Source organism: Phoenix dactylifera, unplaced genomic scaffold (assembly GCF_009389715.1).
Source record: "Phoenix dactylifera cultivar Barhee BC4 unplaced genomic scaffold, palm_55x_up_171113_PBpolish2nd_filt_p 000938F, whole genome shotgun sequence".
In the NCBI taxonomy this organism is placed as follows: domain Eukaryota; kingdom Viridiplantae; phylum Streptophyta; class Magnoliopsida; order Arecales; family Arecaceae; genus Phoenix; species Phoenix dactylifera.
Window position 1 is genome coordinate 102,076 of NW_024068297.1, and position 16,435 is coordinate 118,510.

The 16,435-nt window shown below is 33.0% G+C and overlaps 1 protein-coding gene across 1 annotated transcript; it reads right to left on the bottom strand.

Moving 5' to 3' along the window:
* Nucleotides 1-1,674: 1,674 nt before the first annotated feature.
* LOC120107635 lies at nt 1,675-15,483 on the bottom strand. Its single transcript, XM_039120989.1, has 2 exons — nt 15,242-15,483; nt 1,675-3,089 (listed from the first exon to the last, which is right to left on the bottom strand). The coding sequence occupies exons 1-2, from the start codon at nt 15,288-15,290 to the stop codon at nt 1,939-1,941; spliced, it is 1,200 nt and encodes a 399-aa protein (XP_038976917.1). The 5' UTR covers nt 15,291-15,483; the 3' UTR covers nt 1,675-1,938.
* Nucleotides 15,484-16,435: the final 952 nt, after the last annotated feature.

The following is a 16,435-nucleotide window of genomic DNA, read 5'->3' on the forward strand; positions in this document are numbered from 1 at the left end:
CACGCCCCCGGCCCGAGATCGCGAGCCAGGGGTTGCGCCAACCACCGCACACCTGTAGGAAACTCTCCCCACAAGCATGCAAGGAATCTTAACTAAATATCTCAATTATATAAATCTAAAATAATTTAACTAAATAAATGCAATCTTATTCCATTGACTAACTCAAGTCATAAAATCACACAGTTCTAAATACGCAGCAGAACAATAATTTACCAACATGCAAAACTTAGTTCTTATAATAACAAAATCTTGCAATGTCTAACAATTATAATGAATGTCCAAGATAACAATTCAATTTAAATAACCCTAATCTAAGATAGCTTGCGCCACAATCCTTCTAGTTGCTCTCCCATTTTGGAACCCCAATAGACTAGTTCTCGGAATCTGTAAAACCACAAGAAATTATATAATGAACTAAACAACCCAGTAAGTAATGAACACTCTAGCTAGATAAATCAAGCAATAATATGTAGAAAATAAATATATATGCAGTTTCAAGGTACATGTCAAATATTTCTTAAATTTTTAAGATTGTTTTTACAGTTTCAAGATTCTTTCACTTATTCAATTCTTAAGATCCCTACGGTCATAGATCAGGATCGGTAAGATGAATTGAATATGTGAAAAAATCTTGAAACCATGAAGAGAATCTTAAAAATTTAAGAAATATTTGACTTGTATCTTGGAACTATATATATATTTATTTTCTACATATTATTGCTTGATTTATCTAGCTAGAGTGTTCATTACTTACTGTGCTGTTTAGCTCATTATACAATTTCTTGTGGTTTTACGAATTCCGAGAACTAGTCTATTGGGGTTCCAAAATGGGATAGCGACTAGAAGGATTGTGGCGCAAACTATCTTAGATTAGGGTTATTTAAGTTGAACTGTTATCTTAGGCATTTATTATAATTGTTGGACATTGCAAGGTTTTGTTATTATAAGAACTAAGTTTTGCATGTTGGTAAATTATTGTTCCGCTGTGTATTTAGAACTCTGAGATTTTTTGACTTGAGTTAGTCAATGGAATAAGATTGCATTTATTTAATTTAATTATTTTAGATTTATATAATTGAGATATTTAGTTAAGATACCTTGTATGCTCGTGGGGAGAGTTTCCTACAGGTGTGCGGTGTTTGGCGCGACCCCCGACTCGTGATGTCGGTCCGGGGGCATGACAGTATTATGAAAAGTTTAGTTTAATTAATATGTATAATTCAAATTTGTGAAAATTTCTGCTGGTATGACAACTGCAAATTTTAGGTGTTGTACCTATGCATAGAATGATACCTCTGAAGAATTGAAGATTATTAATTCATTAATTAAAGGGTTGTCGGTCGAATAAATGCGAATACTGGCCGGGGAATGTGTAACTTGGGGTGACACACGTGGAGCATCAAATTCTATCAAAAACAAAAAAGGCAGTAGGAACATCAAAGGGCACACGTGTGGCACCAGGAGTTTCCCCAGCAATATAGGTTTATCCCATTATAATTAAGCTTAAAAACGGAGTACGGCACATAATTATACGATAAGAGAATGGACACCAAACCAAGCAAAACAATAAGAAAGTAGTCCTGGTTCACCTTGAACGAGCATTTTTGCACCACCATCACCATTCATAGATGAACATCTATCAGATATAATATCAGTAAGAAACAAGGCATCAAAGCATATGTAAATTATGTTTATTATTACACAGCATGTCCCAAATTCACCTTGGTCTTCTGGTATTAGCATATTATATTGATATATCACACAAACCTTATTATTGCAACAAAGCTTATTCTAGTAATATCCTCTATCCAGAAAACCGCAACCAGTGCATAATTATTAAACTCATAGACGTACCACGGCCATAGATATTGGCCAACCTGATACGAATGCTCGCACTACTAAACCTTTATCACTTTTTTGAGAGCAAGTGCCAAGCCTTCATATCATACCTGGAGTAATCCAAATGAGAGACCTAAGACCCGGCTTTGCTCCCAGGTTGGGACCAGTGCTGATGCTTCTGTCTTCCAGGTCAAATACGCGCCAAGCAATGCTGTCGTCAGGTTCTATGAAATATATGCAATTGCTTCGGCAACCAGCAGTCTCCACTGTAGCAGCCACTGACGGCAAATCCCCCAGGAACAGTGCATGGTTCCCCAGATTGTTCACTTTCACCAATGACTTCTTCGAAACATCCAGCCGGAAAACCTTGAAGTCATGACAGGTTGCAAGCATACGTCTCTGAACTCTGTACCTTGCGAAAACTACCAGCATGTCAGTGCCGCACTCAACCAAGTAAGTAGTCACCAATCCTCCCCCACGCATGTAGGGTTCTGTGTCCTCCATTACAATTCTGAATTTGATGGGATTAACTGAGTGCACAGCAAGCAGACGTGTGCCATCTTCGATATAGAACTTCCCTTCTGAAGAGGAGACGATTTCGAAGGGATGGGAGATGACCCTTCCATCTTCTTTGGTCCATTCTTCATCCCCTGGTCTACAAGATAGCAGGCTCATCCTGTCATCGATGATGCTTCTTGCTAAACCCATGCAATCAGGTGCTGTAGGGGAAGATGAGAGAAAGACAGACACAGAACCGTCTTCGCGCCATCGTGGCAGTGCAACGCGAGCTCCTGTGACCACATTCACCATGCACATTTCATCCGTAGAGGGGTACCTCATCACCAACCAGCACTTATAGGCACCGCAGCACTCACCAATGAGCTCAGGTCGCCTGATCAAGGAACACTTCTTCTCTGTTACACTTATTATGCGATGGACGCCAGGTTCCACCGCGCCAATGTGCAGGAGACAGGGGCTCCGTGGTGTTTTCGGGTTGTAGCGCTGTCCTACACATCTCCACATCTTGCTCACTTCGCCGAGGCTTAGAGCTTCAGGCCAGCTCATGCGATTGAGGATCCCTTCAACCAGGTCCTCTGTAGGTTCAGGACACAATAACAATTTCTCTGGATCATTTGTGTTGCTGCTTTCTCCTCCATCGAGCTCAAGTTTCCTCGTTTTATTGTTGTTAATCATGTTCTCTTTCATGTCACTGTCTTCTAAATTCTCAGCAGTCTTGACCGTCTCTGAAACTGAAGTACTTATTGTTAGTACTATGATAAAACAAGGAACTCCATATTATTTTTGCGCTCATGCCCCTCCTTCCAGACTTGAGACTCTAAAGAAAGTTTTGTTTGTTATGGAGTGAATTCTCAGTTTAGGTTGGATCACTTGCATGAAAGAGGGAAATTTCATTCTTGAACTAGGGCATCTCCTCTAAAAGATAGAATTTACTCACTTGGTTGGCACCAGTCAGATAAAATGAGATTTTTGGCTCAAACTATCCTGACCTACTTGGAGATCGGTCGATGATGATAACTTTGATTGAGAGATACAAGAACAGGTTCAGACTTGAGCTCCGGTAAGAATATTATGGACCGGCCAAAGTTTCATAACTTTATGAATGGATCTTCACTTTTTTTTTAAAAAAGAAGAAGATATCTGTCGAACAGACATTGAACCAAATAATTCTTCATTTAAGTCACGAAACTAATTATAGAGATCTGATATCCTGTTAGATAGTTTTGCCTCAAGACAGGGCATTGTCAGAAATCAGAAAAATACCAATATCTGATCTAGAAAATAATTTGAAGTAAAGTATTTGAGAATTTAGGAGCCCATAGGACTTAAGAAGTGAGAATTAAAAGAAGCGAAGGAATAATTATAAGGAGATGTTTGCCAATTTTGTCTTACTAAATTGTGACAAGAGTCAGAATTTTTGCTGCTACTTAATGCTAGAGGAAGGGTTAAAGTGAATATTTAGAGGTATAAATAGTGCATAATGGTTGCATCTTGTTCTAGATGAGGAGAAAGGCCATCAGACAAATTGTGCAGTAAAAATATCTGCAAGCTCTCCTTTTTGCGACCCCATACATAAATCATCAAGGATATTATGCATACAGATTGTATTTTCTTAACTTTCCAGAAAGTTTTTTTTAAAACATCTACTAAGGGTTTTTTTCTTAATGATCTAATGCATTGAAACAAAAGGTTTAAATTTGTGCAGATTGTAGGTCCGCAAACAAGCTCGAGCAATAGCCAAAAACTGTTAGCAGCCAAAGATATTTTCTACTTCGTAGATTCAAAAGGTATCCTGTTAAATAACCGGGAATTTCTTTTGTTCATGCAGATGTATGAAAGGTTCTGCAACCACTAGGAGTGCATAAATGATAAGCTGCTAAATGCCTTCAAATCATCAAAAAGTATCTTCCTAAGCTTTCAGTTTGTTGGACCAAGCTTCTATATATTTGTTCACTGATGCTAAGACAAGCAAAAATTCATTTTGCTAACCGGACCCTATGTTTCTTTATCCATAGGTAAGGATAAAAACCAGCATTCTACGAATGTCATCAACTTTTGTAAGATGGTGAATTGAGTGAATCTGCTTTGGTTGATTGGAGCATATCTCCAGATGTTACCAATATTTCCATATCTTTCTATTCAAGAGGACCCTTAGTGGTCAAATTGGCTTTCGCAAGTGTTTCATTTGAATAATTTCTGATGTCTCAAAGTAAATTCTACATCACAACACACAAATTTTCATGGCACAAAATTGAATGTAGCATTTTGTGAAACGATACATTATTTTCTTAATGCATAGGAATGTCAAATCTTGATGACATCAATGGTTGATCAACATCTCTCTAGGATAATTTATGCTAAAGAGTTCTAGAGTGTGATCAAATCCCAATATGATGACCCATTGAACATGAAAAAACCGTTATATTTTAAACTTAACATTGGGATCAAAATCCTCAGATGAACTATCTTACCAACAAACAGCCAATAACACGTAAATGAACCGGCAAAAAATAGGGAAAAGCTGATAATCTTAGGTTAATGAGCAATGAACCACAACCATTCATTTTCAGACAACCACTAGCAGATACAATCAAACGACTCACAATCACTTTATATGGTGTCCTTTTCAGCTTCATTACTTTATTTCAAACACAATCCATAATGAATTCCCGGTACTTTGGACGTACAAAGGCTCCCATATTATTCAAGTGAATGCCCATAATATTATCCCCTCAGGCTTCTTTCTGCTAAGTGAAACATCATTCTAGAGACTCATCATTATAGTCGAAAGCAATACTTCATTGTTAATTAAAGGATCAAATAACATTTATACAGGATCGAGTTACCAATTGGTGTTGATTGGTCCTGCCCGGCACATACTATGCTAGGTTTGTCTGGCATAGGATACAGATGTGGTACTGGTTATTGAAATGTGTTGAATATGTTAAACTTCAGCGTGGATTAGTATAATTTGTTACCAAACTTGGCAGACTCCACTTTGTCCCATTTTTGCTTTGATTCAATTAAAGATCTCAGAAGTGGGTGTAGTGTAGGATAAGACTATGGATCACTAACCAAAATACTGAAAACAAGGTTTATCTATATGAATATTAGATTATAAAGAAAAAAAGCACCTTGCAAGCCTAAAGTCATGTTTGCAGGAAAGTGGGGAACTTAGTTTGAAAGTACTGGAAAATGTTGAAATGGTTCATATTTATTTAGATAAGAATCAATTAGATATACATTCATGTGCTTAGATTTATAAAAATTCATAGTAGTAATAATCCAAAATATTTTATATATTTAAGTTATTCAACAATAACTGAAATATTCCATCTCCTGTAGTTGATGTCTGTCTCATGAATTTTGTTTGAGCATGAGCTAATATATAGGTGAACAGAGTATTCCTTTATCTCTCTTGCAAGCTAATATATAGATGAATAGAGTATTACTTTAACCCTCTAGTGTTTGTGTTCTTCCAAAATCTATAGTTATTTAAAATATTAAATCCATAAAATTGGAATAGCTAATAACTGATGCACCCAAATTGACAAGCATGTGAATTAAAAATGATAATTCACAAGAACTGTAACAACAAATATATGGCTAGAATCTTATGAGCTAATAGAATTTGAAATCCGTAGTTTATTAAATATTATCTGAATATATAAATCAATTCAAGGTTCATGTAACTAAAAGAAAATTAATAATTTAAATAGGGTCCCCAGTGGCTAAGTCTCGAGCAAGAAGAGAATGAAGTGAGGGAGAAGAGGTCGAGTCTCGAGTCTCATTTACTTTTCAACCAAGGAAATTTTTATCTTCCTAGGATTTTGGTTAAACTTAACTAGTGTTTAGTCAATGAAAACTAGAGAAAGGATTGATTAGCCACCAAGGTAGTAGCCTGGTGGTAAGGAGGCGATAATTCTACCCGAGTTGCCCAGGTTCAAAATTCGATTAAATTAGGAAACCGGATGCCCCACACCCGATTGGCTCGTTGGCGGTTATGCTTTGCTTCCACTTGTATCAAGGTGGCGCTGAGGTGACATACCCACACGTGAAGGCGATGAGCCCAGTGGGGTGAGCCCACGGGTCAGGGAAGGCACGCGAAACCTGCGACCTGTATCGAACATTCTCTGGTGGAAGGGGGGCCCAGTGGGGGCTGCTACGCGGGTGGGCTAGTCCCCCCCTCCTATTCATTTACCAAAAAAAAAGGATTGATTTAGAGAACTTTACAAGGACTTTTATATAAATATGAAAAAGGAAGTGATTAATAAGGGAACATAAAATATTTTAGGGAATAATATGCAAAAACCATATATATATATATATATATATATATATATATATATATATATATATATATATATATATATATGTATGTATGTATATGCCTTTTCTTTTCTTATTTTGTCTTAAATCATACAGCCCTAGAGAACCAACATCAGATTTGTATGAAAACAAACAATGAGAAAAAGTGAAAAGAAGAAAAGATAATTATAAATCATTAATTCATAAAGTTATCACCCTATAACATATATTATTATTTGCATCTCCTCAAGGATCTGTGCAGAGATATAATTCACAAATAATTTCCCCAAACACGAAATACCTTCAAACATAAGTGATGAAGTAATGAATTTATGTTAATTATAAGACGTAGTTGCACTTCTTTTTTTGAAAAATAAAGCTAATAATTGATATGGTGAAGTAGAGCTTATCCTAGTAGTCACAATCCTTTGCTTATCAATCAAAATTTTTTGGTTCAAGTCCTGGATGGTGCATCGCTAAGAATTTTGGCTTAGATAACTATATATAGGTTAATCTCCCTCCTTTTCTGTCAAAATATAATTTTTTCGATGGAGTTACTTTTTCTTTGGTAGATGTCAAAAAATAATTATTACTAATGGAATTCAATTTAATTTATAATATTTGTCATTTACTCTAGTTAGACTTTGGAAGTACCACTAAACTTCTTAAAAAGAAAGCTATAGAAGTAAAATAAAAAATTGTTTGAGCCATAGAGCAAGAAAGAAAACACAATTTCAAGCACAAAAATCTTTCATTATGTATATGACAAATTTTAACAACAATATACTGATCAAAGCTACTTTGTAAATATTTATTTAGTGTTTAGTAAGGATAAATGATATTTACATCTTATAATTTCGAGTTCTTATATTGTAATCTAGTCTAGGTCTTCTAAACTTGCCAACAACTACTAGCTCAGCCACACATGCCATTGCATTTATCAGCCCAAGTCTTTTACCATTGTGCGAAGCAGTGACCCCTATAGCCAACATAATATATCTTTTTGTTTAATTGTATAAATTCATGATAGTATATTGCTCCGATGATTCAAACTATTCTTTAGGACCTTTATGGTCTTGTGTACAAAATTATACAATCTATTATGATCATTAATATAGAAAGTTGTCACCCTGTAACATATATTATTATTTGCATCTCCCTAAGGATCTGTGAAGAGATATAATTTTTATTCACAAATAATTGGCACAAACATGACATACATACACACATAACTGATGAAGTAATGGATTTATGGGAATTATAAGATGTAGTTGCATTTCTTCTTTTTATTTAAATAAAGCTAATAATTGATATGGTGAAGTAGGGCTTATCCTAGTAGTCACAGCCCTTTGCTCATCAATCACAGTTTTTTGGTTTAAGTCCTGGATGGTGCATCTCTAAGAATTTTGGCTTAGATAATTATATATAGGTTAATCTCCCTCCTTTTCTATCAAAACATAATTTTTTTTGATGGAGTTACTTTTTCTTTGGTAGATGTCAAAAAATGATTATTACTAATGGAATTCAACTTAAATTATAATATTTGTCATTTATTCTAGTTAGACTTTAGACATACCAGTAAACTTCTTAAAGAGAAAGCTATAGAAGTAAAATAAACAATTGTTTGAGCCATAAAGAAAGAAAGAAAACCCAATTTCAAGCACAAAAATCTTTCAACATGTATATGAAAAATTTTAACATGAGTATACTGATCAAAGCAACATCGTGAATATTTGTTTAGTGTTTAATAAGGAGAAATGATATTTACATCTTATCATTTCAAGTTTGTATATTGTAATCTAGTCTGGACCTAGCTTTTATCTTGTTTAGGTAGATCTACTTATACTTTCTAAACTTGCCAACAACTATTAGCTCAGTCGGTCAGCACCATAACCTTAAAGGCTACCCTTAGAGGAGATCCGGAGTTCAAAAGTCCTAATTATAATATAGACTTAGGGAGGGACAAATTGAGGATAGACCTAAACTTTGTAATATAGACTTAGGAAGGGATGAATTGGTGATAGACGTAACCTTTGGCATTTTTTGCACCAAATGATTACTTTAGGACTCAAACACATGCCATTATATTTGTCAACCTAAGCGTTTTACCATGGCACCAAGCAGTGGCCCCTATAGCCAACATAATACATCTGTTTGTTTAATTTTATAAATTCATGACAGTATATTGCTATGATGATTCAAACTATTCATCATGACCTTTATGGTCTTGTGTACAAATTATATATTCTATTATGATCATTAATTTAGAAAGTTGTTTTTTACCTAAGCTTTGAATTACATCTATTTAAAAAATATAGAAACACATAGTGAATAGCATGAAGAGAAAGTGACTCAATCTTATCGGCATAAAATAGATGACTAAATATAATACAAAAAATTAACACCATTAGGTATGTTCAACATTTTTAAAAATTTGTTTAGATACAAAAAATTAAAAAAAGATGATTTCCTACTTATGCATCAAGGATTCTGAAAATAGACAATTTTTAACGCAGCTTTGATTTAATTTATATTTTAAAATAATCCATGTCATAAGTTTTTGGGTTTATAAATATTAAAATTTTCGAATTTTGTTTTCCCGAAAATATTTTCTGAATTTCATTCAAATTTTGGATTCTTAGTTTATATGGTTAGTTCACTTGGCATGTTGTTTTTGTTACTAGATTTTTTTTCTTTACAAGTTTGTCATGTGGTTTATATACTATAATGAAAAAAGTATATTAGTAACTTATCTTATCTAATTTCATCTCCAAAACATAATCACATACCAAACATATGAGGTCAGATTTAAATCAAAGTGGAGCAATAATCTAACTTTGTGACACTAGTAGATCCCAAGTTGGACTAATAGGCCAAACCCCTCTTGAATTTATATATAGAATTAGTGTTATATAATTGTAGAACCATTTATAAGTATGGTAGGAATTGTGTTGAATAAAACATGTCTCGTGAACTACAAGAGCAGTATAGATAGTAAAAGAGAATGAAAACTTGAACAATCTAAAGAGATTTTTTCAAATTCCTTCATAAGAAAGACAAACTAAAATAGGAAGACATATAAAGATAATGAATTCATTATTAATCTCCACTATCATTGAAGATGTAGCTTTGTAATCAAAAAGTTACTAGTGAAACTTACATGGCAACAATTATGTGTATGAAATAAGATTTCATTTTGATGATGACGATGATGGTAACGATGATAATGATATTTTGATTCTCTTATTTAACACCCTAAATCTATGTAATGGTCAAATGATATTGTATTATTGTATTTTCTAAAAAGTAATGAGCAAGCCAATGTGAGCATGTCCATTAATTAGGTGAACATAGTCACTATCATATAATGTTTATGTAAGTTAATTTCTTTTTCCTTTCAAAATTATTTTTGCATGGTTTTGGATTTTATTTTCAGCCTAACTACTACTACTATTTCTACTACTAATAATCCTAAAGTTGTAATATTATATTATTGATACTGCAACTATTTATGATTATTAGTACTAAAACTAATGGAGCAAGTATAATAATGATGGTAGATTAAATGATGACGGTGATGGTGATTATTGTGGTGATAATCCAAACATCTTTTAGTCAAAATTGGGTTCAATAAGCAAAGAGACTTACAACTAAGAAGGTTCATCAGGAGAATAGAGAAAAACCTCTTCGCGTAAGCTATCAACTTGACATCAACACTCTAATAATAAGAATTCCATGCATAACCATTTTAGTCCTAGTTTATCTTGAAATTACTATTAAAGGAGGAATTCCATCCCTTTTTGCACAATAGGTCCCTAAATATATTAAATACGATTTTTTAGTTATAGGTAAAAAAGTATGAATATATCTTCTAATTTCATGACCATAATGAGGCCAACTTACAAAAGAAAGTGTATTCATGATGTAGTAATAGCGGTTAAGACATGAAGTCTACGAAGGCATCAAAAATCTAGAAACAAATATTTATAAGATTTGCATCGATTCAATATATTTTGATGGATCATCTAGAAATAAAACCTTGGCTTTTGTAAACAGGTCAAAAAAATTGTAACGTATATCTTGTATTGATTTGTTGCAAATTCCTTAAATAACTCATCTAGTGTAATACCCAATATATAAAAAACAATACGTAGAAGCTCCAAGCAAGTTTTTCTCAGTTTAGGCAGGGGCATGCAACCTTTTTTGATTCCACACCCGCTTTCTAGTTTACTTCGTGAGAAACCAAGTTCTACTCGATTTATAAGGGGGTTTGCTACGCTTTAATTCCTATGCCCCCTCCTCTCTGGTCACTCTTTGTGAAAAACCAATACTAATTCTTTATCTCTAATCATGTCTCTATTTCTCTCTATCTCTCTCAAGAGATTCAACTCCATCACCCTCTTCCTCTCTTGCAAGAACCCTATAAGGTTTTTCTCTCTATGTGATCTCTATATCTCTTGTAAGGAACTCATTGCTACCATCCCTCTACTCTTGCTTCATTGCATGTATTGATCCTCACGTCTTATAATCTTCTACAATAGTTTTCTTCTTTTCTTCCACTCTCACCATATTATTTTAATAATGAAATAATTTTCTACATACATGAGTTATCTTGTTTCGAAAAGAAGAATCCTAAATAAAATATTTTTACAATTCAATAAGACAAAAATCTATTTTAATTTCTATAAATTAATGCTTTAGAAATATTTTCTACTTTTTAAATATCTATGTAGTAGATTTCTATTTACTAAATATTTGTAATTTAAATAAAAATTCTATGACTTAATTTCTATTTAATAAGCAATAGTAAAGTGAATACTAATTACTATTTCAGTAAATATATAATTCCAAAACTAAATTTCATAATGCTAAAAATTCTGCACATTAAATTTTGTATAACAAATTACAAGAGGAAAATTTGATTATTTAATTTTTGTACATATTATATTTTAGTATCTTAAATTCTTCATAATAAATTCTTGTACATACTATATTTCGATATTTTTTATTCTGCACATTAAATTTTAGGCACTTTTTTCCTACTAAATAAATTTTTATTTATTAGATTTTATACATAATATTTCCATTGTTAACAAGAAAACTTCTATAAAGCACTAATATAAATATAGACATAACAATGTAACTAGACTTAGCATATTTTATGATATACTATTTTGAATAAATAAATGTACAAAACTAATTTTGATGTTACATATTATTGAAGTTGGTTAATTTTTTGCAGGCTTAGGGATGGATCTTGTTTGTGCCAAGTAATTGTTATATTTTGTCTAGATCCTAGGGGTATAGAAGACATAGGAACTTATTTTCAAATTTATCATCATTGTATTTTGATAAAAATATAATTCTTGGATATGAATAGCATTAATATACTTTTAATTTTTGATTCTTAAATTGACTATATTTTGGACCTGCTAATGGGGGGTATGTCTTGCTGCTTTGTCTATTTTAGAACTCAATATTCTACACCATTCTACAAGGCATAAATATGAATTCTAGCTCACTATAGAAGGTATAAATGCAATATTGATCTTTTCTGCAAGATAATTATGATATTTTGGCTCACTCTATGAACATGATATGAATGTGGTTCTCTACTACGTTGTTGACTTGAAATAGAATCCTTCAAAATCATTTCTATTCATATGAATGCTTGAGCAACCCTGAATGTTTCTGATTAAAATTTTTCTTATAAAAATATAATGATTTTGCCCTATATACTTGATATTAGCGAGGAAAACCTACTAAGCTGTTACTTGAGTAATCTATTTAAGATATTCATTATTTCTGGGTTGTCAAGCTCATTATTTGGTCTCTTCCTTCTTTATATATCATGAGAACTAGTAGCTAATGGGGTACCATTATGTTGTATGTTGTTAGTTTTCTTTAGTAGATTACATTGAACATTTGGAGAGCTATTCAAGCAAGATTCTTGTTAATGAATTTCTTATAGCTTCTTGTTAATTTTTGGACTTATTCATTATCAAATTTGGAAACTTAGTTGCTCTAATTTTATCTCGTTCCCTATATTGAACCTATTATGCTATGATGTTTATATTGATCAATCACAAATTTGATGCCTCGAATGCTTGTAGAGCAATGCCCTATGAGTATGCCTCTAATCATCATTTCCACTCTGGGTTATGATAATTAAAATGGTATCAAAGCCAGGTTTGATCTATAGAGCTAGATATAGGATGAGTGCAGGTAGGGTATTCACTAGGTACCTTGAGACATATTTCTTTATTAATTAAAATATATATTTATTGCAATATACTTTTACCTAGTAAATTGCAAATTGACGTTATATGTTTGTTGCTATCTGATTCATGTAGGTTTAAATGCCTCCATGTCGAAGAAAAATGGTGGCTAATAACATTGCTGGGGCATGTTCAAACCAACATATCTGTAGTACTGATTAGCAGGAGGATGTCAATAATCCTTCTTGGAACACCCAAATGGAGAGGCAACAACCTAAAATACTCCAACTAATGCAACATTGGTTGGAATATTGCAGTTGCAAAATAACAAAAGCAACAACAAATGTAGTAGCAACAATAAATGCATTTGCAATAGTAGACACAACAATATTTAGCACAAAACAATAGCACAATATTGGGGCTTAACAAGAGTAGTCAATAGTATCTTAGAGTTTGAAAGATTGGCCTCACTGGCTTTCAAGAGGTCCCTAGAATCCTTAGAGACTGAAATTTGGTTGAAGGAAATGGAAAAGGCATTAACAGTTTTAGCATGTCGGGATGTAGAGAAGGTGTTTTATGCCTTCTATATGCTGCAAGAAGAGGCATATCATTGGTGGCAAATGGTGGAGTGCGAGCATGAGCATGACATAGAGCCATTCATTTTGGAGAGGTTTCATGAAGCATTCTATGAGAAGTACTCTCTTGAAGCATGAGAATTCAAAAAAAGCAGAAGATCATCATAGTAAGACAAAGATGCATAATAGTGACTCAACATGAGGCCAATTTTACCAAGCTAGCTAAATTTGCATCAAAGTAGTAGAGGATGATAAGAGCCGAACCCCCAAATTCGAGATATGATTGAGGTCATAATTAGTAAGTGATACAATTTGAGTTAACAACATATATAGCTATCATGAATAAGGCTTTGTTAATTAAGAAATAACTCAATGAAGCATCGGTAGAAAGGGAGAGGATTCAAAGGAAGAGGATTAGGCCGAGTGAGTTTCGAGGGAAACGTAGTACAAACATTGAAGGTTCAACCAAGAGGAATGTTGTTGCGGGTGATAAGATGAGAAGACCATGGTGAGAAGGACTATCGCTAGATCATTGTTGTGCTTTTGGATATAGCCAAATAAGCCATAGGATAGCAACATGTCTGCCTAGAAATGAGAATCATATTGCTCAAACACCTCAAACAACTCAACCCACAGTTTATATAGCCCCTCTAGTTGGACAAAAAAGGAGGAAGATAGAGACTCGAGACTCAAGAAGGGTCTATGCTCTCAAACAGCAATATTTTAATTTACAATTTGAATCATAGCATATCTATGGTTTCCAACATTCACTTCATATAATTGATAGAAGATTTACCATATCAAACATTTGGAGGACTCCTAGCAAGGTTGGAAATGGATCCTCTTGCCAATGAAAGTTGAGCACAATACTAGGCTATAGCCCTATTCCTAATAGGCTCTTTCTAATTGAATTATCATTGTTACATCCTTCTAATATTCTTATGTCTGTCTTAAGCTAATGGTGAAGAAACCACTAGAGTGCTTCATGATCATCTAGGCTAAAATTGCATCTAATCTATGGTCTTTGGATGGTATATTCCATGGCAACTAAGGAAATAGCAATACCCTAAAAAAACAATGGGTGATGATTAGTAGGACCAAAAAATATGTTAATACCTGACGTATATAGCAAAGATTCTAAAAAGGTTTAATGTGATTGTTGTAGAATTGAGAGAATACTAATACACTCCATATTAATTAATATTCTATAATTATATGCAAAATGATGAATTTATATGACAGATATTAATAGATTTCAATCCATTAATTTTGAAGACAAGAAATATGGTTTAAAAACTGCTATAGAATTTGGAAATAAATTTACATGACCTAAATAATCTTGATTTTTTATATTGAAATCTTTTTATATTTTGCATGTTTCGACAAAATCAAGATGGCTTTTCCAAAATAAACAAGTAAACAAATAAATAAATTTAGGTAAAGTGGATTTCAGTCCTTAATTAGCAAGATCTAGAATTCTTGAAAAGTTGGCAGTAACCATCTTCATTTCCAATTAAGCAATAGAAAATCGGTTTAATATTCTTAAAATGATTATAGAAATCAAAAATAGAAAAATGAAATTGAGAAAGAATAATTTATTTGCATCAAAAGAAAGACATCGAAATAGAGGTCTCAATGATAATTGCGGTTACCATGCTACATTCATTGATAATCATCTCTAAACATTCAGATCAAGTATTTGTAGTGAATATTATATCCCAAATTCTCCTTATCATATATGAATACAATAAACATTAAATGAAGGAAATATCATGAATGTACCTTGTTGGGGATTCTCATTAACACAGATCAATCTTTTTGCAACCTCCATCAGATATCTGAAGCACTATTTATCATAAATAATCACCCTCTCTCTTAGAGATGCTATCAGATCTGCTCCAAGAATCGCAAATAAGTCCTTTGAGAAGGAGAAAGGGAAAGATGGAGAGTAAAGAATGTAAAAATGAGTACAAAGAGACAGAGAGGAACGAAGAGTGTAAAGTTGGAGACAGTTGTCCCTCTACCGAGCACCATCTGTCATAACGATCTTTGTTGTTATTGATTACTTGTCTTTTCCCCAATGTATGTATACTTATCAAAAGATGTAAACGGATCAGAAAATGATATGTCTTAACCTAGTTGCAACTTAGCTAGAGTTGGGCGGATGTAAAAAATGCTAGGTTAGATTTAAGTCTTGTATGATCTATTCCAACTTATGGGCTAGCTAGGTTTAGAATGGATCAAATATTAGATAACTTGTCCCTACCAGTAAATTCAACTCAATTCAAAATATTATTATTTTGGAGTTTCTAACCCCTTTGTCATTTTTCACCTAGATTTGCATATTGAGTGTAAATACATTTTATTGGTAGGTGGATGGCTTAATTAAGGTTGAATCACAATGTTGAGACAATTTTACTCGAAGAAAAAATTGAGATAGTATTACTGATAGCATTCTGGACAATCAATATTTTTGAGTTTTTTCTACTTTTTACCCATCTTATAACTATTTTTTTCTTATATATAAAAATAGTTTAGTCTTTTTTAATATTAAATTAGACATAAATCTAGATTCAACTAGTTGGATTGGAATGCAATAGGCTATGCTCGGCATGGCCTCTCTCAAATGACCTAATGGGTACATATTAGTTTTTAGACTTGAACTAACCCAAGCTTGTTAATGAATAGGCTGATGATTAGGGCTAAATATACAAAACAAAGGGAAATTGGGTAGGTTTAAAGCGTCAAATCTTAGGATATTAAGACTCAACCAGAAAGGATCCAGAAATTGGATATGGTTACGAGGACATGCTTCGCTACCATAAAAAAGATTACAACAAAACTTAATTTCTAGAGCCTATTTTATACTTTATGCTTATGAACACACTACTGTGCTTTTTAATATACATTTATGTATGCTCTATACACTTATGCTTTGTTTTATATCCAACCCAAAGATTAAATGAGATAGAATTA